Raw genomic sequence first — 27,032 nt, 5'->3', positions numbered from 1 at the left:
CTTTGTCTTTCTCTTTTATAAATCCCATGACGTTAGCTGGTTCAAGCCATACAATGGCAAATTGGGAATTTTGATTTCTGTGGTTAAATTCAGCTGGATGCTTGCAACTAAGTCATTTGTTGGGTATCTGATATGTCAACATTACATGGGTCTCGTCTGCTTCACTGTGAATGATATTAAAACACTGACTTTTAATTTAGCTGCTAGCTACTCATGCTCGCACATCAGTACCTTTTTTTTAGGACTTTTTTTTTAGTCCCGCCTATGTTGCTGGTACCCAGAACCACTGGATTCTTCCCCTCCCACTCCTCGTTTTATTCCAGCTCCAAGGAGCTGTCCTTAACCCTGGCACTGGGCAGGCAGCACATCCTTCGAGGGCAACTCTCTCACCTGCAGGGGGCGTTATCTATCCCCCTATTGACACTGTCCTCCTCCAACTGTGTTCCACTTAACTGCCCCACTAGTATGTCTACACCACAGTGCTATGGTCAATCTGCTCGTCCTCCTTATTTCCATCCATACATGCTTCAAAGTGAGTCAGTAATTTTAAAACACTGAAGTAAGTTGGCAAACTAATAAATAGGAGTCTCACTTACACACTGACCTCTCTTCTTCTCTCCCTTTCAAATGTTCCCTGCCAGTTTTATCCTCGCCCTTCCTTTCCTGAAGACATTAACCCCTTGCCTAAATGGTCATTGTTCATTGATGAGACTTGTTGCGAACGTATTGATAGAGGATGGCACAATGGTTAGCACTGGATTTGATCCCGGCCCCGGGTTACTGTCCGCGTGGAGTTTGCACATTCTCCCCATGTCTGCATGGGTTTCACCCCCACAACGCAAAGATGTTCAGGGTAGGGGGATTGGCCACGCTAAATTGCTCCCTAATTCGAAAAAAAATGATTGGGTACTGTAAATTTATTTTTAAAAAGTGAATATTAATAATAATCTTTATTTGTGTCACAAGTAGGCTTACATTAACACTGCAATGATGTTACTGTGAAAATCCCTTAGTTGCCACACTGTTCACGTCTGTTCGGGTACACGGAGGGAGAATTCAGAATGTCCAATTCACCTAACAAGCACGTCTTTCGGGACTTGTGGGGGGGAAACCGGAGTGCCCGGAGCAAACACGGGGAGAACGTTCAGACAGTGACCCAATTGCTGGATCAGTTCACGGAACCATGCCCCCCCCCCCCCCCCCACCCCCCACTAAGGCCTGCCCCCATCACGACCCAACCTCCCCAGCAACATTCCTCGTTCAGGGAATTTGTTTAAAAGCCCCTCACTCTTTAACAATTATACAACACAAATATGGCCAACCTACAAAGAACCTGTTACAAATTTAAAGATCACTAAATCTAGGCTCCAACTGGCCTATCCAGATGTCCAACCTGTTTTCAAATTGATGAAGCTTGATGATGGGAAGTGTTGAGTATCCACAGCCTATCCATCAGAGAGAGTCCCATCTAGAATATTTTTGTTTCAGACACTAGTCCATCTGTGTCCATTTTTAGCACAAACTTTTGTCATTTAGGTTCTGAGTTATTGAAATCATAGCTGACGAGCTAATTTTAAAAAAAAGGCAACAAATTATTTCTCAGCAGCCTGGTCTCACAGTGACTTGATGGAAGTATTTTGCATAACTTCCTTGGGTGACTATGGAGTTTGCACATTCTCCCCGTTTCTGCCTGGGTTTCCTCCGGACGCTCTGATATCCTCCCACAGTCCAAAGATGTGCAGGTTAGGTGGTTTGGCCATGCTAAATTGCCCCTTGGTGTCCAAAGGTTATGTGGGGTTACAGGGATAGGGCAGGCTGCTCTTTTGGAGGCAATGGGCCGAATTTCCAAAGTTTACTTCTGTAAAAGCCAGTCTTACATCCCGTTAATAAGACTGAGTTTAATTTCCTCTGCTATTTCTGGCACCCATTCAGTGAAATTCCTGTTTTGGGTGATTTAACCGCAATCATTGAACAGTTGCCAGTGCTTTCTACTTTGACATGAAAGCCTCTGCGTAGTACTCATTAACAGATGACATTAATTAAAGGAACAGTGCATTCCAGGCAGATCCCACACAGTGCTAATTATGCCAGCTAATATGTAGGAGAGTGGTATGCAAATTAACAAAACAGCGGCAGAAGGAGATTTACATATATGTTCTGCAATACGGGGATGGTAATTTTATTTTCGTGTTCAGTCACCTGCTAGCAACGACGGAGAATTTGGTGCTCAGCCAAATCTCCCATTCACTGCAGTGGGGCCGGAGAATCCTGTCGGCATGAGTGGATAGAGAATCCCGCCCATGGACATTTTAACTGGCGGTAATTGTAACGGCTCTTGCCTTTCCGTATCTAGTGACGGCATCAGTTATAGCAGCAACTAGTCCCTGCTGCAAGTGGTTGAAATGCTGGGCGTGATGATTATACTGGAGCAAATGGGTGGGAAGTGTGACCTTTTGGCCAGAAATTCAGTGCCAGTGCCACTCCTAACTCTGGTGCATCACGTGGAATTAATGCACACCCACCAAGTAAAGAACTATGCCAATGGCGACTAGCACCTTCACTGTGGGAACCGAATAGCGACTACAGTGGCAGAACAACACTCCAAACCTCAGTGTTACAGTTGAAGCTGACTGTAGGTTATATGATGGCTTAGATTCTGCAATCTTCATCTTAAAACACTTTTCGGACCAGAGACTTGAAAATTCCCTTTTATTCAGCACTTACAGTGTACAGAATTAAAAAAACATACATTATTCTTAATACATGGTTGATGTAGAATCTAACTTATAAGATATTTTTTTTTACAATAGCACTTGATGAAACAGGGAATATACATCATGAGCAGAAACAGTTTTTTGTAAGAGTGTTGGCTGGACGGCTGGTTCGTGATGCAGAGCGAGGCCAACAGCGTGGATTCAATTCCTGTACTGGCTGAGGTTATTCCTGAAGGCCCACTTTCTCAACCTAGCCCCTTGCCTGAGTGTGGTGATCCTCAGGTTAAATCACCACGAATCAGCTCCCCGTCCCTCAAAGGGGAAAGCAGCCTATGGTCATGTGGGACTGTGGTTATTTTACTGTTGCTGAGCAGTTCCAATGAGGGTAAGGTGAGAACCTAGTGCACCCTGAGCTGTGCTAGTGACTAAGGCTGCGGTTATTCATTTGTATTAGCAGATTCCTGGGTAATGTGCCCTTGTGCAGAGCTGGCTCCAAGGTAAAGCAGACTATACCTTCCTTTCATATCAACAACTTGATGCCAGTCAGATAAAGCAGAGCATTTCAAATATGTGAGGAAAATCTTGAATGGAGTGTTTGAGAAAAAACATTTTGAATATTTCTGGTGAAATCCAAAATCTACTTGTAATGTATTTAAGACAGAAATGTAATGTATTTATGACAGAAACATGTTTGAGGTAAATTTACTGATTTTATCATTTTGGGGTTGGGTTTAGATCCTCTAGTGCAGTGGAAACAATGAACAATGCGGGCAACAGAGAGACAGGCCTAGAATCCAAGGCTGAGCCTCAAAAAGTCCTCAGTTGCTCAATATTCCAAGAGGAAGAGGCCTCAATCATAAGGCTCGGTTACTAAATAGCAAATTACAAAAATGAGGTTCTCGGAAATATTGCTGAATTTTCTTTAATAAATATGAAAGCTGAGGTGTTCTCCATGAATATTCAACGATAAAGCCCTTGTAAGGGTTTTCTGATGGGAGTACTTCTCCAATCTGAATAATCTCGGTCCACTTGAAATTAACAGCTATATTCATACCCAGGTAATGGAGGCAGCTGGAGTGAGGTCTCTGGCTGCAGCCCCAGGCACCACGACTGCATGTTGCCCTTGTTCCCCGAGTCTCTGCTGCTCCAAGAATGTGACCAGTTTGTCCCTCATCTTGACCACCTCAATCATCTCCTTGTAAATCCTCTCCTCCTCAAGGCGGTCCTTCTGTGTCTTCTTTGTCTCTGTAAAGTGAAGAGGCAACAGTCAACATGTGAGCAAGGTATCAGAATTAAGACTTTGGGTAGAATTTTCCCTGCCCGAAGTCAATGGGTCAGTCAAATTATCCATCCCACCCGCCAAGATTTCTGCCATATACAGGAGAAACCGGAAAATGTAGGCCTTTGTTCCGATAAAATTTTCATATATAGAGACCTTCTTTTCCTCTGCCCCAGTCTGCCATCACATAGCAGTTGTCCGCAAACATGTTTGTCGGCCAGCCATTGCTTTCATGATGCGTTGCACTGTCATTAGCTGCCAATGTTATTCAGATGTCAACCTTGCTTGAGTGAAGGTCGCCCATGTCAAATAGCATCCTTGGAGGCTCTTCTCATGCTTGTTACCCATTGTAGGGTGACTGCATTTCCCTTCCCCTCAGCTTGGGGAAGCAACCAGCCTAGGTTCACCAATTCCTTAATATGTAAAATTGAGCTCGGGAACTCACTGAATAAATGATAACCAGCTGTATTCTCCATCCCTGAGACTAGTGTTGATGCCGGGGCAGGATTTGTGGACTTCCATGACAGCTAAACTGGTGCCACACCTGGACCAATTCAATGACCATTGAGGGGCTAGCACCGTCGCCACGTTGAACACAATTGATTCCAATGAGAAACGGTGCCGCATTCACCAGATTTGCGATTGACACTCAGGAGGCCGACAAGCTGCAGGCGCATATACGCACATCACTCCCCACACAAACCATCCCAGGCCAACAAGATGGCACTGGTTGCGCTGGAGCCTGCCCATACAACTGATGGGTTGCCTGGGGCCAGAGGGCACCTAGGGGTGATGGCCTGTGGGGACACCCATACGTTCTGTGGCCCTAAGTTCACAGTGGGCAGACAGCGGCGTGTGCAGCTGCATGGCTGCCTTGCCGGCTGCAGCACTGGTGTTCTGTGCCCATCCACCCGACCCCACGGCCCACCTCCTGGCCACCCCCAGCTACTCCCCTCGACCCTGGCAGAAGCACCCCCCGGCCATCGGCACAATTATCAGCAAACTATGGCGCTGTTGGACACTTTCCGTACCCCCTCTCCCTCATCAGCCACAACACCGGTTTCATGATTTTTAAAAGCACAAGTGAACCTCGCCGTGGGGAATTCGCCCCAGTGGAAGCAGAGAATCGCGGAGGCCCTGGAGAATACCGGGTCAAGCTCGCTAATGATATGCAAATGGTGTTTACTGTACTTGCATTCTGGAGCGCATTGTCGCCACTGTCGAGGCGATGGAGAATTGCGATTTGGCGTCAAATCGGGCCCCACTGCAATTTCGGCATTGAGACCGATTCTCCGCCCGTTCGCATTTCGCGATTGCATTGCCAGCTGACGGAGATTCCCACCCAATACATGTAGAGAACCTGAATATTATTGCAATATGTGTGATGGCCATTTTGAAATGTTTAAAATGTTCCTTCCGATATTTTACGAATGAAGTATATTTTTGCACAAAAAAAAAGAGGAAATTGTACACCAGGGGGCTGGGAATTGTACAGACCTCCTCGTGCTTTATGACTCACACTGAATGTATATGTTATTGTGAATATTACCAGCGCAATTCTCCATCGGTGGGAACCTCTGCTTTTCCTGCAGCGCACTCATGCCGGGGTTTCCCGGCGGTGTGGAGGTGGCCACAATGGGAAACCCCATTGTCTGGCTGCCGGAATGGAGGATCCCACTGCCGGCAGGGGGGGGGGGGGGGTCGCACCAGAAAACGGGTGCGGCAGGACGGAGAATCCCGCCCTACATGTTTGCAATTGTATTGAAGCACCTCAGAGTGCAGCGTGATCTATCTAGAAAATGTGAATATTATTGCACTTTGTGTGATGCCCATTTTGAAATGTTTGTAATATTTTATGAATAAAATATAGTTTTGCAAAAAAAAAAGAGTATCGGGGAATTGTTTTTAAAAGCTTCCCTCAACACTGCCACCTTGTGGTACCAGTACTCCACAACAGGGGTAATTTTCAATGGAAGTTGTCTCAATGTTTTGTGCAGGTAAATCAATAGAAAAGGCTCTGGGAAGGAAAGGTTGGTGAGGCGCTGAAAGGAGGAATATGGACATGTATAGGAAAATAATGAGAGATATGTAGAGGAATGTCACCTACCATTCAAACCCATGTATCTCCTTAGGTCCTGTTCCAGTCTGCTTTTCTGATCCTCCAATTCCAGCTCACGGCCACTGAGCATTAAACATATAAAACAACAATTGAGTCTTTCCTTATGACCAATGGGCCTTCCAGTTACACACATACACTTTACAGAACCAATCCCACTAAGAGCTTCCAAACCATCTCTTTGCATGCAAAACTCTTTACTCTATTAAAACAACAAAGATAATTCTTTACTTTAATTTTCCTCTCGTTCCCCTCCACAGCTTCAGAAAACAGAAGCATCCTACAGACTATACCCCCCATACCCACCACCCTAATTAGTATCCTCACTTCTTCCTATCCACCATCCAGTCCCCCTATATCCACCACCCCCACAAGCCCATATCCAACATCCCATCCCCATATCCACCACCACCCATTCAGATTCAGCATCCCACACCATTTCCACCACCCCCACATGTCCATATCCAGCATCTCACACCCCCATATTCACCACCCATCATATCCAGCACCCCAACCGCATATCCACCATTCCCATATCCACCATTCCCATTTCCACCATCCCGCCCCCATATTCACCAGCCCCACCCCATATCCACCATGCCCACCTCTCATATCCACCATTCCCACACCTCCATATCCACCATGCCCAAACCCCATATTCACCATCCCCACCTCCAATATCCACTATCCCCACTACCTAATTCATTAACCCCACCCCCCATACCCACCAACCCAACCACCATACCCACCATATCTCCCCCTCTATATCAACCCTCCACTGTAGGGTTGAATTACATTGCAACACTATCACTGTAAGAATGTCTATTATTCTAGAACATTTCACGCTGAAAGAATTGCTATTGCCCTTTTCTATTTATTGTATTGAAGACAATTACGGTTACTTGGGCTTTGTATAAGGTGCTGAAATTCCTTTAAGACACAGTACAATGAATATATTCAGGACTTGAATTGTTCTCACTGTATCATTAATTCGGACTCTTCACTCAGAAGTTGGTTTTTTTCTTGCACGAGTGCGATCCACTGCTGCATTAAATCTTGCTGCTCACCTGTCACAAAAAGAATGTTTAGGACCAAGTAGATCCAACAATGCCATCCCTTTATTGATAAACCTCAGTCTCCGCAAACTGTCAGGGAGGCATCAGATTTGCTGTGAGCACACATCTGCTTCTGTGTCTTTCGTGACTTTATTACCCTTTAGTTGCACAACTTGACATCTCTTTCTCCACAATTCCCTCGATCCTGTCGAAGCTCCTCTTAATATATGCTGACTGCAGACGGCAGATGTGGTGTGTGGGAGAATGGGTCTTAGTCCAATTTTTGGGGAATGTCAGAGTATAGGTCTCACTCCGATTTTGGAGAATGTAGGAATATGGGTCTTACTCTGTTTCTGTAGAATGTAGGAGAATGGGTCTCACTCCATTTCTGTAGAATGCAGGAGAACGGGACTCACTCCATTTCTGTAGAATGCGGGGAAAATGGGACTCACTCCATTTCTGTAGAATGCAGAAGATTGGGACTTACTCCCCCACACATTCTCATTCCAGCCAAGTAGTTAGGTCAACGAAGAGCGGCCCCAAGGTTCAAAGACGCAGAGCTCAAGACACTGTTCTACACAGTCGCAGCCGCCACGCGAGGTTCACGAAAACTGAGAGCACAAGTGAACCGCGCTGTCGTGAACTCGGCCCATCGGAGGCGGAGTTTTGGGGGAGGACCTTCAGGTAACGCCCTGAAGCGTGCGGTGTACTCCCCGATGATGCCATTTTGGAGGGCGCGGAGCACCCGAAAACAGGCTCCGCCCCGGTTCTGGCCTAAAAAAGGATTCATCGCTTGATCGCCAATTACAAAATAGGTGTCGTCAAGCAGAGAATCGCGCCGATGATCTCACTCCGGTTCTATAAAGTGAGGGAGAATAGGGGCTGGATTCTTCAATTCTGCGGCTTTGTCCCCACGCGGTATGGGAACAGTGGCTTAAAACGGCCACCAATCCTCGGTGTAGCTGGGGGCTAGCAGGATGGCAGCGAAGAGCACCCGGCTCTAGCTGCCGATATGGCCCAAAGAATTGCCGTGTCCATGGCCGCGGATGTGCATGGCGGTGGCCTGCAGTGGCAGCGCCGTGCTACCTGACGGAGGCTGCTCGTGGACCCGGCCCGCAAAATAGTGTCCCCCCCCTTTGGTCGGCTGGCGTGCCCCGGACCGCCCCCCCCCATAGTGCCCCCAGCTCCTGATAAAGTCCCCACTGCCCGCGGATCGTCCCTCCCCCGACTGTGCCTGCAGCCGCCACGCCGAGTTCCCGACAGATGAGACCACAAGCGACCGACGCTGTTGGGAACTCAGCTGGTTGGGGGCGGAGCATCGGGGCCGGACCTCAGGCAACGTCTTGAGGCCATTGATACGTTGCGCGGCGTACTCACTGAGTACACTGCTTTGGAGTGGGAGGAGTTACGCGAAAGAGGCGGGAACTTTGGTTCTCCGGCCGATCGCCGAACGCGATTCCGGCGTCGGCGACCGGAGAATCCAGCCCTGGGTCTCACTCCGGTTCTGTAGAATGAGGAAGAATGGGTCTCACTCAGGTTCTGCAGGTAGAGGCAGAATGGATTTTCTGATCGCTGAACCCAAAATCCTGCTCTGCAATCGGCCGTAGAATCCCTGTTTATGTAGTACGCTGCAAGCTGTATGGACGGCCTCAGGACATCACCTGAGGCCCTCCCCCGATGGGCCGAGTCCCCGACGGCGTGGGACACGTGTGCTCACACCGTTCGGGGATCTCACATGAAGCTACGGACCGAGTCCAGCATCGCCACAGTCGGGGGGGGGGGGGGGGGGGGCGGGGGGGGGGGGGGGGTGGCATTTCACTGGCAGGGGGTGGCTGCGTTGGGGGGGACTGGTGGGGGTGTGCCAGGGGTAGTGATGCTGGTTACAGGGGGGAAGTAATTGGCAGGGTGGGTCCGCGCGCGGCTGGTGCCATGTTGCACGGCGTGACCGCCGCAGGCCAATGGGCATGCACGGCCATGGACCCTGCCATGCTCCATTGGCTGGGGGCTTCACACCGCGTGGCTGCTAGGTCCCCACCGGCCATAGGATCAGTGCGGGGCAGCGCCGACTTTCTGGTCATAACACCGGACGGATGCTGTGGACATAGACGCAGGATTGGAGAATCCAGCCCTATGGCTCACTCCGGTTCTGCTGAATGCAGAAGAATGGATCTCACTCATGCCGCTGAGGTCCCAGGTTCGATCCCGGCTCTGGGTCACTGTCCGTGTGGAGTTTGCACATTCTCCCCGTGTTTACGTGGGTTTCGTCCCCACAACCCAAAGACGTGCAGGATAGGTGGATTGGCCAAACTAAATTGCCCCTTAATTGGAAAAAATAATTGGGTACTCTAAATTTTTTTTTTAAAGAATGGATCTCCGGTTCTGAAGAATGTGGGAGAGTGGACCGCACTCGGTTTCTGTAAAATGCGGAATGTGAAGAAAGGGGGCGCGATTCTCCGAGCCCCGTGCCGGAGAATTGCCACAACCGCGCCATGTCGCCCCGATGCCGGCGCGCGATTCTCTGAGGTGCGGAGAATCGGCGCCATTTGCGCCGGCACGTTTGACACGGCTTCAGTCGCGGGCTGCTGTGCGCGACTCTCTGCCGATTCTCCAGCCCGGATGGGCCGAGTGGCCGCGCGGAAATACCAGAGTCCCGCCGGCGCCATCCACACCTGGTCGCTGCCGGCGGGAACTCTGTGCGAAGGGTCGGGGGGCGGCCTGAGGGGGGGGGGGGTCTCCGTCCCCGGGGGGGCCTCCGATGGGGTCTGGCCCGCGATCGGGGCCCCCCCCCCGAGGCCTGCTTTGTTGCGCGGCCGGCCCTGAACCCCACGCCATGTTGCGTCGGGGCCTGCGTGCTGAAGAATTCCCCCGCGCATGAACCTGTGGGGGCCAGAATCGGTAGTCCTCGCACCTGTTTCGCACCGCCGTGAAACGCGACGGCGTTCCCGACGGCAGAACACTCCAATTCACGCCCAGGGTATGGAATTCTCCATCCTGCCGTGCCGGTTTTTGACGATGCGCCCGCTCGCTGGCAGCAGGACAGCCATCTTGGCAGCCGGCCAATGGCGTTTCCTATTGTGGGCACACCCAAGCTGATGGGAAATCCGCGGGTGTGAGTGCGCTGCCGGCAAAACTGAGCATCCTGCCGATGGAGAATCCAGCCTGAGACTCACTCCCTTTCTGAAAAATGCGGGAGAATGGATCTCACTCCGTTTCTGTAGAATGCTGGAGAATGTGTCTCACTCTATTTGGTGTACAAAGCTGGAGAATTGATCTGACTCCGTTTCTGTAGAATGCCGGAGAACGGATGTGACTCTGATTCTGCAGAACATCGAAGAACGTGATTCCCTTTCTGTAGAATCCCGGAGTTTGGATCTCACTCCATTTCTGTAGGATGCGGGATTATGGGGCTCTCGCCGTTTCTGTAGGATGCCGGAGAATGGATCTGGGGCGGGATTCTCCCCTAACCGGCGGGTCGGGCTGTACCGGCGCCGAGGGGTGGCGTGAACCACTCCGGCGTCGGGCCGCACGCAAGGTATGGAATCCTCCTCAATTTCAGGGGCTAGGCCGGGGCCGGCGGGGTTGGCGCCGCGCCAACTGGCGCCGAACGTACTCCGCCGGCCGGCACAAGTTGGCGCATGCGCGGGAGCGGCAGCGTGTACTGGCATCATCCCAGCACATGCACAGGGGGGTTCTTCTCCGCGCCGGCCATGGCGGACGATTACAGCGGCCGGAGCGGAGGGAAAGAGTGCCCCCACGGCACAGACTCGCCCGCGGATCGGTGGGCCCCGATTGCGGGCCAGGCCACCGTGGGGACCCCCCCCCCCCCCCCGCGGAGGTCTCTGCAGGCCGACCGTAGTGCCAGGTCCCGCCGGTACGGACCTGGTATGATTTACGCCAGCGGGACCAGCCGAAATCGGGCAGCCGGGGTGGAGAATCGCGGGGTGGAGAATCGCCGGGGGGCCGACCGGAGCGGCGCGATTCCCACCCCCGCCAAAATCCCAGCGCCGGAGAATTCGGCAGCCGGCGACGGAGCAGCGGGCAGGATTCACCCCACCCCCCGCTCGGAGAATCCCGCCCCAGATCTAACTCCGTTTCTGTAGAATGCGGGAGAATAGATCTGACTCCGTTTCTGTAGAATCCCGGAGAATGGATCTCACTCTGTTTCTGTAGCCAGCATAGATTAGAGTTGGTTCCTTACCAGCGGGACCTGGCGGCGCGAGCGGTCTCCGGGGTTCTTGGGGGGTCGCGGGTGGATCTGGCCCCGGGACGTGCCCCCACGGTGGCCTGTCCCGCGGCCGGGGCCCACCGATCCGCGGGCGGGCCTGTGCCGTGGGGGCACTCTATTCCTTCTGCATCGGAGGCCGCCATTGCCGGTGCGGGAGTGAATCCCTCTGCGCATGCGCGGGGATGACGCCAGCACGCGCTTGCGCTCCCACGCATGCGCTGACTCGCACCGGCCGGCGGAGGCTCTTCAGCGCCATTTGGCGTGGCCCTTTCCTGCCAGCCAGTGGGGCGCCAACCACTCCGGGGCGGGCCTAGCCCCTGAAAGTGCGGAGGATTCCGCACCTTTGGGGCGGCCCGACGCTGGAGTGGTGCACGCCACTCCATCCTGCTGGGACCCCCCGCCCCGGGTAGGGGATAATCACGCCCCAGATCTGACTCCGTTTCTGTAGAATCCCGGAGAATGGATCTCACTGTGTTAGCGGAGTACGGATCTAACTCCGTTCCTGTAGAATGACGGAGAATGGATCTCAGTCCCTTTCTGTGGAACGCTGGAAAATGGGTCTAATGCCATTTCTGTAGGATGCCGGAGAATGAATCTCATGCCGATTCTGTAGAATGTGGGAGAATGGATCGCACTCCGTTTTTGTGGAATGCGGGAGAATGTGTCTCACTCCATTTCTGTAGAATACTGGTGAATGGATCTGATTCCGTTTCTGTAGAATCCCGGAGAATGGATATCATTGTGTTAGCCGAGTACGGATCCGACTCCGTTTCTGTAGACTACTGGAGAATGGACCTGACTCCGTTTCTGTACAATGCCGAAGAATGGACCTTACTCCTTTTCTGTAGAATGCCGGAGTACCGATCGGACTCCGTTTCTGTAGAATGCCGGAGAATGGACCGCACTCTGTTTCTGTGGAATGCTGGAGAATGGGCATCAGTCCGTTTTTGTATACTGCCAGAGTATGTATCTTACTCTGTTTCTGTAGAATGCTGGCCAATGGATTTGACTGTTTCTGCAGAGTGCTGGAGAATAAATTTAATGCCAACTCCGTAGAATACCGAGGAATGGGCCTCACTCCGTTTCTGTAGAATGCCGGAGTACGGATCTAACACCGTTTCTGTAGAAAGCCGGTGTATGGACCACATTCCGTTTCTGTGGAATGCCGGGAATGGATCTCACTCCGTTTCTGTAGAATGCTGGAGTATGGATCTGACACCGTTTCTGTATACTGCCGGAGTATGTATCTGACTCTGTTTCTGTACACTGCCGGAGTATGTATCTGACTCTGTTTCTGTACACTGCCGGAGTATGTATCTGACTCTGTTTCTGTATACTGCCGGAGTATGTATCTGACTCTGTTTCTGTATACTGCCGGAGTATGTATCTGACTCTGTTTCTGTACACTGCCGGAGTATGTATCTGACTCTGTTTCTGTATACTGCCGGAGTATGTATCTGACTCTGTTTCTGTATACTGCCGGAGTATGTATCTGACTCTGTTTCTGTACACTGCCGGAGTATGTATCTGACTCTGTTTCTGTACACTGCCGGAGTATGTATCTGACTCTGTTTCTGTACACTGCCGGAGTATGTATCTGACTCTGTTTCTGTACACTGCCGGAGTATGTATCTTACTCTGTTTCTGTACACTGCCGGAGTATGTATCTGACTCTGTTTCTGTACACTGCCGGAGTATGTATCTGACTCTGTTTCTGTACACTGCCGGAGTATGTATCTGACTCTGTTTCTGTATACTGCCGGAGTATGTATCTGACTCTGTTTCTGTATACTGCCTGAGTATGTATCTGACTCTGTTTCTGTATACTGCCGGAGTATGTATCTGACTCTGTTTCTGTATACTGCCGGAGTATGTATCTGACTCTGTTTCTGTATACTGCCGGAGTATGTATCTGACTCTGTTTCTGTACACTGCCGGAGTATGTATCTGACTCTGTTTCTGTACACTGCCGGAGTATGTATCTGACTCTGTTTCTGTACACTGCCGGAGTATGTATCTGACTCTGTTTCTGTACACTGCCGGAGTATGTATCTGACTCTGTTTCTGTACACTGCCGGAGTATGTATCTGACTCTGTTTCTGTATACTGCCGGAGTATGTATCTGACTCTGTTTCTGTACACTGCCGGAGTATGTATCTGACTCTGTTTCTGTATACTGCCGGAGTATGTATCTGACTCTGTTTCTGTATACTGCCGGAGTATGTATCTGACTCTGTTTCTGTACACTGCCAGAGTATGTATCTGACTCTGTTTCTGTACACTGCCGGAGTATGTATCTGACTCTGTTTCTGTATACTGCCGGAGTATGTATCTGACTCTGTTTCTGTATACTGCCGGAGTATGTATCTGACTCTGTTTCTGTATACTGCCGGAGTATGTTTCTGACTCTGTTTCTGTATACTGCCGGAGTATGTATCTTACTCTGTTTCTGTATACTGCCAGAGTATGTATCTGACTCTGTTTTTGTAGTCTGCCGGTGAATGGATCTCACTCTGTTTCTGTATACTGCCGGAGTATGTATCTGACTCTGTTTCTGTATACTGCCGGAGTATGTATCTTACTCTGTTTCTGTATACTGCCGGAGTATGTTTCTGACTCTGTTTCTGTATACTGCCGGAGTATGTATCTGACTCTGTTTCTGTATACTGCCGGAGTATGTTTCTGACTCTGTTTCTGTATACTGCCGGAGTATGTATCTTACTCTGTTTCTGTATACTGCCAGAGTATGTATCTGACTCTGTTTTTGTAGTCTGCCGGTGAATGGATCTCACTCTGTTTCTGTAGAATGCCAGAGAATGGATCTGACTCTGTTTCTGTATACTGCCGGAGTATGTATCTTACTCTGTTTCTGTATACTGCCGTAGTATGTATCTGACTCTGTTTCTGTATACTGCCGGAGTATGTATCTTACTCTGTTTCTGTATACTGCCGGAGTATGTATCTGACTCTGTTTCTGTATACTGCCGGAGTATGTATCTGACTCTGTTTCTGTATACTGCCGGAGTATGTATCTGACTCTGTTTCTGTATACTGCCGGAGTATGTATCTGACTCTGTTTCTGTACACTGCCGGAGTATGTATCTGACTCTGTTTCTGTATACTGCCGGAGTATGTATCTGACTCTGTTTCTGTATACTGCCGGAGTATGTATCTTACTCTGTTTCTGTATACTGCCGGAGTATGTTTCTGACTCTGTTTCTGTATACTGCCGGAGTATGTATCTTACTCTGTTTCTGTATACTGCCAGAGTATGTATCCGACTCTGTTTTTGTAGTCTGCCGGTGAATGGATCTCACTCTGTTTCTGTAGAATGCCAGAGAATGGATCTGACTCTGTTTCTGTATACTGCCGGAGTATGTATCTTACTCTGTTTCTGTATACTGCCGTAGTATGTATCTGACTCTGTTTCTGTATACTGCCGGAGTATGTATCTTACTCTGTTTCTGTATACTGCCGGAGTATGTATCTGACTCTGTTTCTGTATACTGCCGGAGTATGTATCTGACTCTGTTTCTGTATACTGCCGGAGTATGTATCTGACTCTGTTTCTGTATACTGCCGGAGTATGTATCTGACTCTGTTTCTGTACACTGCCGGAGTATGTATCTTACTCTGTTTCTGCATACTGCCGGAGTATGTATCTTACTCTGTTTCTGTACACTGCCGGAGTATGTATCTGACTCTGTTTCTGTATACTGCCGGAGTATGTATCTGACTCTGTTTCTGTATACTGCCGGAGTATGTATCTGACTCTGTTTCTGTATACTGCCGGAGTATGTATCTGACTCTGTTTCTGTATACTGCCGGAGTATGTATCTTACTCTGTTTCTGTATACTGCCAGAGTATGCATCTGACTCTGTTTCTGTATACTGCCGGAGCATGTATTTGACTCTGTTTCTGTATACTGCCGGAGTATGTATCTGACTCTGTTTCTCTATACTGCCTGAGTATGTATCTGATTCTGTTTCTGTATACTGCCGGAGTATGTATCTGACTCTGTTTCTGCACACTGCCGGAGTATGTATCTTACTCTGTTTCTGTACACTGCCGGAGTATGTATCTTACTCTGTTTCTGTATACTGCCGGAGTATGTATCTGACTCTGTTTCTGTATACTGCCGGAGTATGTATCTGACTCTGTTTCTGTATACTGCCGGAGTATGTATCTGACTCTGTTTCTGTATACTGCCGGAGTATGTATCTTACTCTGTTTCTGTATACTGCCGGAGTATGTATCTTACTCTGTTTCTGTATACTGCCGGAGTATGTATCTTACTCTGTTTCTGTAGTCTGCCGGTGAATGGATCTCACTCTGTTTCTGTAGAATGCCAGAGAATGGATCTGACTCTGTTTCTGTATACTGCCGGAGTATGTATCTTACTCTGTTTCTGTATACTGCCGTAGTATGTATCTGACTCTGTTTCTGTATACTGCCGGAGTATGTATCTTACTCTGTTTCTGTATACTGCCGGAGTATGTATCTTACTCTGTTTCTGTATACTGCCAGAGTATGTATCTGACTCTGTTTCTGTATACTGCCGGAGTATGTATCTGACTCTGTTTCTGTATACTGCCGGAGTATGTATCTGACTCTGTTTCTGTATACTGCCGGAGTATGTATCTGACTCTGTTTCTGTATACTGCCGGAGCATGTATCTGACTCTGTTTCTGTATACTGCCGGAGTATGTATCTGACTCTGTTTCTGTATACTGCCGGAGTATGTATCTGACTCTGTTTCTGTACACTGCCGGAGTATGTATCTGACTCTGTTTTTGTATTCTGCCGGTGAATGGATCTCACTCTGTTTCTGTAGAATGCCAGAGAATGGATCTGACTGTGTTTCTGTTGAATACCAGGTTACGGATCTGCCTCTGTTTCTGCAGAATGGGGGGGAATGGGCATCACTTCCTGTGGAATGCCGGAGAATGGATCTCACTGTGTTTCTGTAGAATGCCAGAGTATGGATGTCACTCCGTTTTGTGGAATGCGGGAATATGGATCTCATTTTGCTTCTGTAGAATGGATTTGATTCCGGTTCTGAAGGATGCCGACGAATGGGTCTGACTCTATTTCTGTATAATCCAGGACAATGGATCTCACTCTGTTTCTGTTTAATGACAGAGAATGGATCTCACTCCATGGGCTGGATTCTCCCAAAATAGGGCTATGGCCCCAAAGCAGCGTAAAAACGCTGGTGTTGCACTCCCGGGTTTCCTCAAAAATACAAGCTGATCCCCTCACTTTCAGGGGGCTGGCAGGGACCGGGAGTGCTTCACACAGTTTTAGCTGCGCATACGGGCCCCCGCACTTCCGGATCTCTGGGCTGGCCTCTGGCAGTGGCCCCCAGCCGCACAGAGTACTATGCACACGCGTCGATTTTCAGGCCCGGAGAATCATCGGACAGGTGCCTGGCCTGATTTAAGCGCCAAATTGGATTCTCCGCCCCCACACCAAACGCGATTTTGGCGCGGTGCTGCGGAGAATCCAGCCCTATTTCTGTAGAATGCCGAAGAATGGTTCTCACTCTGTTTCTGTAGTCTCCCGGAGAACAGGGGCGGGATTCTCCGACCCCCCGCCAGGTGGGAGAATCGCCGGGGGTCAGTATGAATCCCGCCCCCGCCGTCCTCCCAATTCTCCCGCCCCCCAAAAACCGGCCCGGTGTGAGTCGCGCCGCCTCCTCGGAGAATGGCGGGGTCCGGCACGACACAATGGGCCCCGGGGCTGTCCGGATTCTCCGGCCCGTAATGGGCCGAAGTCCCTCCCGTTCTATGCCAGTCCCACCGGTGTAAATTAGAGTTGGTCCCTTACCGGCGGGTCCTGGCGGCGTGGGTGGGCTCCGGGGCTCTTGGGGAGTCGTGGGGGGATCTGGCCCCGGGAGGTGTCCCTTAGTCGGGGCCCACCGATCCGTGGGCGGGCCTGTGCCATGGGGGCAGTCTATCCTTCCGCACCAGAGGCTGTGGTCATCCTCCATTGCCGGTGCGGAAGTGAATCCCTCTGCGCATTCACGGGGATGACGCCAGCATGAGCCTGCGCTCCCGCGCATGCGCCGACCCACGCCAGCCGGCGGACGCTCTTCGGCGCCATTTTGCGTGGCGCCAAGCCCCTTTACCGCCGGCCGGCGGGGCGCCAACCACTCCGGGGTAGGCCTAGCCCCTGAAGGTGTGGAGGATTCCGCACCTTTGGGGCGGCCTGACGCCGGAGTGGTTCACGCCACTCCGCCCTGCCGGGACCCCCCACCCCGCCGGGTAGGGGTGAATCCCGCCCCTGATTTGACTCCGTTTTTGTAGAATCCCGAAGAATGGACCTCACTCCGTTTCTGTAGAATGCTGGAGTACGGATCTCACTCCGTTTCTGTGGAATGCCGGGAATGGACCGCACTCGGTTTCTGCAGAATGCGGGCGAATGGGCATCAGTCCGTTTTTGGATACTGCTGGGGAATGGATCTGACTCTCTTTCTGTCGAATGCTGGAGAATGAATTTAATGCCGATTCCGTAGGCTACCGAAGAATGGACCTCACTCCGTTTCTATAGCATCCTGGAGAATGGACATCACTGTGTTAGCGGAGTACGGATCTGACTCCGTTCCTGTAGAATCCCGGAGAATGGATCTCACTCCGCCTCTGTAGAATGCTGGAGTACGGATCTGACACCGTTTCTGTAGAATGCTGGAATACGGATCTCACTCCGTTTCTGTGGAATGCTGGAATACGGATCCGACTCAGTTTCTGTAGAATGACGGAGAATAGATCTGACTCTGTTTCTGTGGAATGTGGGAGAATGTGTCTCTCTCTATTTACTGTAGAAAGCCAGAGAATTGATCTGACTCCGCTTCTGTAGAATGCGGGAGAATGGATCTCACTGTGTTTCTGTTGAATACGAGAGTACGGATCTCATTGTGTTTCTGTAGAATGCCAGAGTATGGATGTCACTCCGTTTTGTGGAATGCGGGAATATGGATCTCATTTCGCTTCTGTAGAATGGATTTGATTCCGGTTCTGAAGGATGCCGACGAATGGGTCTGACTCTATTTCTGTATAATCCAGGACAATGGATCTCACTCTGTTTCTGCTTAATGACAGAGAATGGGTCTGACTCAATGGGCTGGATTCTCCCAAAATAGGGCTATGGCCCCACTGCGGCGTAAAAACGCTGGTGTTGCACTCCCGGGTTTCCTCAAAAATACAAGCTGATCCACTCACCTTCAGGGGGCTGGCAGGGACCCGGAGTGCTTCACACAGTTTTAGCTGCGCATACAGGCCCCCGCACTTACGGTTTCGAATCCGCGCATGCGCACGCCGGCGGCCGCGCCGAGCGCCATGGCGGACTCTACCGCGGAGGCAGCTGGAAGATGTAGGCCCCCCCGATCGGCTGCGCACCGAAGATCCGTCCGGCCCGATCTCTCCCACGGCCACACATAAGGCCCATCCGGTGCCCAATCCTCCGCACCCCCACCAGGGCGGCCGTGGACTGAGTCCGCAGCCGCCAAGCGAGCATCCCGACCGGCCATAGCATGTTAGTTCCACACCATCGGGAAGTCGGCCGGTCGGGAGTGGAGGATCTCTGGGCTGGCCTCTGGCAGTGGCCCCCAGCCACACAGAGTACTATGCGCACGCGCCGATTTTCAGGGCTCGGAGAATCATCGGACAGGCGCCTGGCTCAATTTAAGCGCCAAATTGGATTCTCCGTCCCCACACCAAACGCGATTTTGGCGCGGGGCTGCGGAGAATCCAGCCCTATTTCTGTAGAATGCCGAAGAATGATTCTCACTCTGGGCAGGATTCTCCGACCCCCCGCTGGGTCGGAGAATCGCTGGGGGGCGGCGTGAATCCCCCCCCCTGCCGGCTGCTGAACTCTCCGGCGCCGGGGATTTGACGGGGACGGGAATCGCGCCGCACCGGTCGGTGGCCGCTGGTAGCGGCCCCCCCGGCAATTCTCCAGCCCGCGATGGGCCGAGTTGCCGCCCGTTTATGGCCGGTCCCGCCGGCGTAAATTACAACAGGTACTTACAGGTACTTACCTGCGGGACCTAGCTCCGCGGGCGGCCGCCAGTGTCCTCGGGGGGGGGGGGCGCGGGGGATCTGGCCCCGGGGGGGGGGGGGGGGTGCCCCCACGGTGGCCTGGCCCGATCGGGGCCCACCGATCCGCGCGCGGGCCTGTGCCATGGGGGCACTCTATTCCTCCGCGTCGGCCGCTGTAACAGTCCGCGATGGCCAATGCGGAAATGAACACCCCGGCGCATGCGCTGGGATGATGCCAGCACACGCTGTCGCTCCCGCGCATTCGGCCGGGGGGCGCCCTTCGGTGTGAGTTGGCGTGGCGCCAAGCCCCTTCAGCGCCGGCCGGCGCGGCGCAAACCACGCCGCCGCCGGCCTAGCCCCTGAAGGTGCGGAGGATTCTGCACCTTCGGGGCGGCCCGACGCCGGAATGGTTCACTCCACTCCGTCCCGCCGGAGTTGGCCGCCCCACTGGTTCGCGGAGAATCCCGCCTTCTGTTTCTGTTGAATGCCGGAGAATGGGCCTCATTGGGTGGGATTCTCCGAGTCGGCTGGAGAATAGCCGTTTTGCGAATTACCGGTCCCCCGAAAATCGAGTGATCGCGGCGTGCACCACATGGCCCGGCGAATCGCGGAAGGTGACCCGACGAGCATTCTCCGGGCCTCCAACGATTCTCTGCCCAGGATAGGCCGAAGTCCCGGCGGCGTGGCTCTAACCACATATAACAAATCGACAGCCAGACGGGTAGACTGATGACGCATCCGGAGGAGGTAGGGGTCGGCGTGGGGGGACCTCGGGCTGCCGAAACGGGCATGGCCATGGCTGCTGCGTGGGTGGGAGGCCTTCCAGGGTCGGGGAGGTGTCGGGAAGGAAGGGGGGGAGGGGGGAGACAGTCGTGGTGGCCGCGAACCACCCACCATGACAGGGCGGTTCCAACGGCACGGACGCCATTACGGCAGCCATGCTGATGGGCACCCACCCCGGGCGTTCGCTGAGCGTAGGCCGCCCGGCCGTTTGGATGGTGCCGGACCCCTCAAAGGGCACCCCACCGGCGGGTAGATCCAGGGCCGCACCCACGGCAGCCCCCGGTGAGGGCAGTGCCATTAAACGGTGGCCCTGGCAGGAGGGACGGGCGACAGGAATCAAGGCGGGTGGGGTGAGGGTCATGCATGGCTGAGGTGCGAGCTGCCAACCAGGGTGACCATGTAGTCCATGGCACCTGGTTGTGGAGAGGGGTATGAGCCATGATGAAACTTTGTCTACCGCCACCACCTCTAGATCATAATATTTGAGCATCTTCCAGCGATGTTGGCCACCGTGACGGGGGCCGCTGCCCTGCATGCAGCCATGTGGGAGCTGGAGCAGGGGCTTCACAGAGAGGAGGCGGAGGCTGCAGCAGAGGAGCGGGCCACAGAGGGACAGGTGGCAACCGCTCAGGCTAGAGGCCCGCTCTGGTACCAACCAAGGTCTGCACATTAGCAGCCATGGAGCTCAGGGAGATGGCCATCCCTGTCTGGGTCTGGGCAATGGTGCCGATGCTCTCAGCGATGGCCTGACAGAATGGCAATCTGCAGCTGGCTCTGGCTCCTGGCTGCCTGTGAGTGGGCAGCCCTGTCCTGGGCCACGGAAGCCGCATGCACAGAAAGCCCCAGGCCTTCCATAACCTCGCCCATATCCAACACCATCGACCCCATTGCCTGTATGGCGAAAGCCCCGCTTGCGGTTTCAGCCTCGGTGGCTAGCATGACTGGCACCATTCCCCGCTCCTGCCCGCCAACCGGCGCGGCCCGATTCCCGCCCCCGCCGAATAAACGGTGCCGGAGACTTCGGCAACCGGCGGGGGCGGGATTCACGGCAGCCCCCGGCGATTCTCCAACCCGGCGGGGGGTCGGAGAATGACGCCCCTTATCTGATAAAAACTTCAGATGGCAACATTCTTAGAAGAAATCGTAGAGATCTACTTCAAGTCACAGATACTACAAAGTTTTTTCCTCATCTTGATTTAAGTCACACAATTTTGAAACAAATTGAACAGCAACTGCATTCAAATTTGATGATCAACACAGACATTAAAACTTCTTCATCACCTTTGACATTAAGAAGATTGGCAAGGAGAAGAAGAAGACCGAATCGTCTGAAATTGTAAACTTTTACATAATTCTAGTGATTGCTGTACAATGTAGACACTGCCTTTCACATATAACATTTTCTTTTAATATTTGCAAGAAAATGTTAAAAAAAGGGGGGCTGTCCTGTTCTCTGTATGTGAATATACACAATCAGTGTATGTAAAACTAGTACCATCAATTCAACACTAGATGTGTCACTATCAGGTGATATAAAAAGGACCTTCCCGCTCTTTCTGCGATAGTGTGCATCAGGAGAGTGAACAGACAAGACATAGAATAGCTAGAGAGAGAGAAGTTATAAGTTATTTCATTATTATATTGTACAGTTAGTTCATTATCTTTACTATATTTTATTTGTTTACTAGTTGAGTATTATGTAAACAGAACTCACAAATATAATTTATATTACTCAATAAATTAGTTTATCTTTACAAGAAGACTACTGTTCATTTCATCAACTCGGCTGTAATAATAGAGTAATATACTATATCACACAAAGTAATATAACATACGGGAGAATGGGCCTCACTCCGTTCCTGTAGTACGCGGGAAGATGGGTCGCATTCTGATTCTGTGAATTGTTGATCGGCAACACTCGGATTCACCCTGTGACCCATTCAGCTTGTACGTGCCCCTGTCTCAGCTCCTTGACTGTCCAGTACATCAGGAAAAAAACCTCCTCAATTACACTCTTAATAAAGAGGCGGGAGGGCACTGCACATTTCTTTACCCCCCCCCCCCCCCCGCCCCCCCCTCCAACATTATCCTGAAGTCCCTAGCAATTAAAGGTTCATCTTCATACTCTGTAGTAAATAGCACCATTGGGAAGGAAAATCATCACGTATTGTTTCCCAATTTTAGCTGAACATTTCTATGTAATAGTTATAAAGATATTGGAAATGTATAAAAATGGCTGTTCGACCAGGTGGGGGTGAAAGGTCATGAGACATCCCAATGGTTACCATTGATCAGAAACTGTACTGAACTAGCCATATTAATACTGTGGCTACCAGGGAGGTCAAAGGCTAGGAATCTTACAGTGAGTATCTCACGACCTGACCCCCAAAGCCTGCCCATCATATACAAGGCACAAGTCAGGAGTGCAATGGAATACTCTCCACTTGCCTGAATGAGTGCAGCTCTAACACTCAAGAAGCTCGACAGTATCCAGGACAAAGCAGCCCGTTTGATTGCTCCCTCTTCCACAAACATTCAATCCCTCCGCCACAGACGAACAGCCGTGTGCACCATCTACACTGATACACTGCAGTAACTCGCCAAGGTTCCTTCAACAGCACCTTCCAAACCCACAACCACTACCATCTAGAAGGACAAGAGCAGCAGATACCTGTGAACCCCACCACCTGGAGGTTCCCCTACAAGCCATTGTAGGAAATAATCACCGTTCCTTCACTGTCGCTGGGGCGACATCCTGGAACTCCCTCCGTAACAGCACAGTGGATGTACTTACACCTCAGGGACTACAGCGGTTCAAGAAGGCAGCTCACCGCCACCTTGTGGACAGTAGCTAGGGATGGGCAATAAATGCTTGCTTAAACAGCGACGGACAGATCCCGTAAATGAATTTGAGCTATAATAATTTATATATATAAATATAAAAGATGAAATCATCAGAAATGTGGCCAATCAGAAAGTGACAACCCTAAGCACACATCAGGCCTTAAAAGGTGCAGGCTTATAGAAGAATGAGAAAAGTCAGTTTTTCCCCAATTCCTCTATTCGCCTCCCTCCCCCTCCTGAAGGGATTGACGAGTGTTCACTTCCGGATTCGCATTTGCACGGCACAGGTAGGCTGCTATGATGTCTATCGGATGGAGCAGCCTATTGGTCATGGTACAGTGCAACCCTTTGCTGGAAGGCAAGTTGCCTTGTATCAGTTGAAAAGGATAACTGCCTCCCATTTCCACGGTAAGTCAATGAACCCAAAGCGTCAACCATTCTTTATCATTTCTGGTGTGTTGGTGGCATGCCCAATATTTATTGCCCAACTCTAGTTTCTGTTGAGAAGATGGTGGTGAGTATCATTCCGTCCAAGCTGTGCGGGTGAGCGGCCATGCTATAACCCGGGAGCAAACAGGCCACATATATTCAGTGCTTCCTTTAAGATACTCACCTGCAAATTCCGGTGGCGGCAAGGTATTCTCCTTCAGTGGGGAATGTCGAAAGAGTACCAGACGAGGAGTGTGTCAAATAAGGGGCACTTTTCAGACCAGGAGGACGCGCATGGCACAGCAGGGGAGAAGATGGCAGAGGGACCTATGGCGTTACCCGCACAATGGTCGACGGGGCAGTTGGTCGAATTCCTTAAGGCTGTGTTTAAAAAACAGGCAGGCGGCCTCAGCGGACCTGGCGGAGGGGGCAGAGCTGATTCAGGCAGTCCTGGAGAGAGTGGAGCAGAGGTGGGAGACGCAGAGTGCGTCGATCCAAAAGGTGGCGGAGACAGTGACAGACCATGAGGATCGATTGCCTCATTGGAGGCAGATGGCAAGAAAGGGTTGAGGGAGAAGGTCAATAACTTGGAGAACTGCTCAAGGAGACAGTACCTGAGGATCGTGGGCTGCCTGAAGGTATTGAGGGAAAGAGGGCCATGGAATATGTAGCCAAGATGTTCAAGAACTTGGTGGGGAAGGGGCTTTCGACCACCCTCCTGAGGTGGAATGGGCACATCGGTCGTTGAGGAGGAAGCCGAGAGTAGGGGAGCCGCCGCGGACAATTATCGTGAGGCTGCACCGGTACCCGGACAATGAGATGATTCTGAGGGGGTCGAAGGGGATGCGGGAAAGCACCTGGGAAGGCCATGCAGTTCGTATTTATCAGGACATAGGGAAAAGGTGGCCTTGTTCAGGAACAAGATGCGGGTCAGGACGTTGCACCCTGCTCGCCTGTGGGTCACGCATGGGGGAAAGGAGCATTACTTCGATACGCCGGAGGAGGCGAGTAACTTTTTAAGGGACCTTGGACAAGGGGGATATTTGAAGACTTTCCATTTTGGGTGAATTCGCCTGTGACCTGGGCTGAGGACATTTTATTCAGTGGGAGAGGAGGGATGGTATGTTTTCGCGCACGGTTATTAAGTATGTTTTGTTAGTATTATCCACTCTGCATTGTTAATTATGTTGAAGGTGAAGGTTGAAGTTTGTACTAGTTCCCTCCCTGCGTTTAGGGGTGTTGGTGTTGGGAATAGTACAGTATGTGGGGTTTGGTGGGCAGCATGGTGCGAGGGGTGGAAAGGTTGCTTGGGGACGAAGGAGCTTGGTGCAAACTGGTGATAAGCAGGGCCAGGGCAGGAATAAGGGGGCCACGTTATAAACGAAGAGTATTCCTTTGTCTCGGGCAGGGGCTACCATGCCAGCAGGTTTGCTAGTTGATGGAATGAAGTGGGGGGGGTTACGGGGGAGGGGGGATTGAAGTTGCTTTTTCTGTTTTTTTGGTTTCTCTGTTTGGGGCTTGGGATGGGAGGGTGGGTCAGCAACTTTCTTTTTTTGGGGTGGGGAGGGTGGACTGGCTGACGTCAAAGGCTTTTTGTCAGAGGAGGTGGTTGGAAGGGGTTGGTGGCAGCCATCTTGAGGCAAGCTGGGTGGTGGGTGAGTCAGGGGCCTGGGGTACTCCATTGAAAATTGGATATGGCTGACCGGGGTGGGGGGGTTGTGAAGCCCCCTGACCAGACTGGTCTCATGGAACGATAGGGATCTGAATGGACCGATCAAGCAGTCCCTTATTTTCTCACATTTAAAGAGCTTGAAGGCAGATGGGATTTTTATGTAGGAGACACACCTGAGGGTGAAAGACCATGGCTGGGATTCTCCCGCAATTGGTGGGACGGCCCGACGCCGGCGCCAAGAGCGGCGCGAACCACTCCGGCATCGGGCCGCCCGGAAGTTGCGGAATCCTCCGTACTTCCGGGGGCTAGGCCGGCAGCGGCAGGGTTGGCGCCACGCCAACCGCCGCCGACGGGCAACCGCGGGCCTGCACGAGTTGGAGCATGCGCAGAACCGCTAGTGTGTTCTGGTGCATGCGCAGAACCACCGGTGTGTTTCCTGCGCATGTGCAGGGTGTTTCTTATCTGCGCCAGCCATGGCGGAGCCTTTCAGAGGCCGGCGCAGAGGGAAAGGGTGCTCCCACGGCACAGGCCTGCCCGCAGATCAGTGGGCCCCGATCGTGGGCCAGGCTACCATGCCCCCCCCCCGGGGCCGGATCCTGCCACCCTCCCCCCCACCCCCCCACCCCCTGAGGACCCTGCTAGCCGTCCCGCCGGGATGGACCATGTCCATTTCACGCCAGCGGGACTGGCCGAAAATGGGCGGCTACTCGGCCCATCTGGGCCCGGAGAATTGCCGGGGGAGGCCGCTGCCAACAGCCCCCTACCGGCGCGGGATGATTCTCTACTCGGCCCGAAAACCGGCAACGGAGAATTCGGCAGCCGGCGTCGGAGCGGGATTCACCCACGGTGATTCTCTGACCCGGCGGGGGGTCGGAGAATCCCGCCCCATAAGAGGTTGAGGAAAGGCTGGATGGGGAAAGTGTTTCATTCGGTGTTGGATGTGAAGGCGAGGGAGGCTGCGGTGTTAATTAGTAATGGGTTGGCTTTCTCAGTGACTAGTATAGTGGGGGACTCAGGGGTAGATATGTCATGATGAGTGGGAGACTAGAGGGGGTGCCCGCAGTGTTGGTGAATGTCTGTGCCCCTCCAACTGGGACGATGTGGATTTCATGAAGAGAGTGTTGACGAAGAATCCGAACTTAGACTCGCATCGGTTGATTATGGGGCAGATTTTAACACGGTTCAGGATCCTAGGCTGGATTGGTTGTGCTCCAAGTCTATGAAGGTGTTGGTGATGGCAAGGGAATTGTTGGGGTTTGGAGTGAATGGAAGGACTGGATCCGTGGAGGTTTGAGCGACCGAGAGCGAAGGAATATTCATTCTACTCACATGTGCATCGGGTGTTTCCGAATCGATTTCTTTGTTACGGACAAGACGTTGTTGGCAAAGTTGGTTGGGGCAGAGTATTCGGCGATTGGATCATGTGCTGCATTTTGTAGATGTGTGTGTAGAAAAGTGGGGTTCCCAGTGACGGCAGCTCACTTGGCCTTGATGTGGGATTGTATACGTCCCAATATGGAACTTAAGAAAAGTGAGGAGGTTTCTGCCTCCATGCTGTGGGAGGCGCTGAAGGCGGTAATTCGGGGGTGAGCTTATTTCGATCAAGGCGCATAGAGATACGATGGAGCGGTCGGATAAGCAGATGCGGGTGGAATCCATTTTAGCGATGGATCGGAGGCATGCTCCAGTTTGTCGAGAGGAAGAAGCTCCAGATGGAGTTTGAACTTTTGTCTACTGGGAAGGCAGTGGGGCAGTTGCGCCGGATTAGAGGGGCATTTTACGAGCGTGGGGAGAAGGCCAAGTAAGCTGCTTGCGCACCCCCCCCCCCCCCCCCCCCCCACCCCACGGTGGCCTGGCCCGTGATCGTGGCCTACC

The 27,032-nt window shown here is 51.9% G+C and overlaps 1 protein-coding gene across 5 annotated transcripts in view; it reads right to left on the bottom strand.

Annotated features, from left to right (window-relative positions):
• Positions 1-2,692: 2,692 nt before the first annotated feature.
• The window catches only part of LOC140393935 (F-actin-monooxygenase mical1-like), a 284,293-nt gene continuing 259,953 nt past the window's right edge, over positions 2,693-27,032 (bottom strand). For all 5 annotated transcript variants that reach the window (XM_072480591.1, XM_072480590.1, XM_072480588.1 and 2 more), the window contains 3 exons: positions 7,089-7,176; positions 6,101-6,174; positions 2,693-3,959 (listed from right to left, as the gene is read on the bottom strand). In XM_072480591.1, coding sequence (XP_072336692.1) covers positions 3,763-3,959; positions 6,101-6,174; positions 7,089-7,176 — 359 coding nt within the window. In that variant the 3' untranslated portion in view covers positions 2,693-3,762. The remainder of the gene's footprint in view (positions 3,960-6,100; positions 6,175-7,088; positions 7,177-27,032) is intronic.

This window comes from Scyliorhinus torazame, chromosome 17 (assembly GCF_047496885.1).
Source record: "Scyliorhinus torazame isolate Kashiwa2021f chromosome 17, sScyTor2.1, whole genome shotgun sequence".
Classification (NCBI taxonomy): Eukaryota; Metazoa; Chordata; class Chondrichthyes; order Carcharhiniformes; family Scyliorhinidae; genus Scyliorhinus; species Scyliorhinus torazame.
The sequence above is the reverse complement of the archived record's forward strand: the minus strand, read 5'-3'. Positions and strand labels throughout refer to the sequence as shown.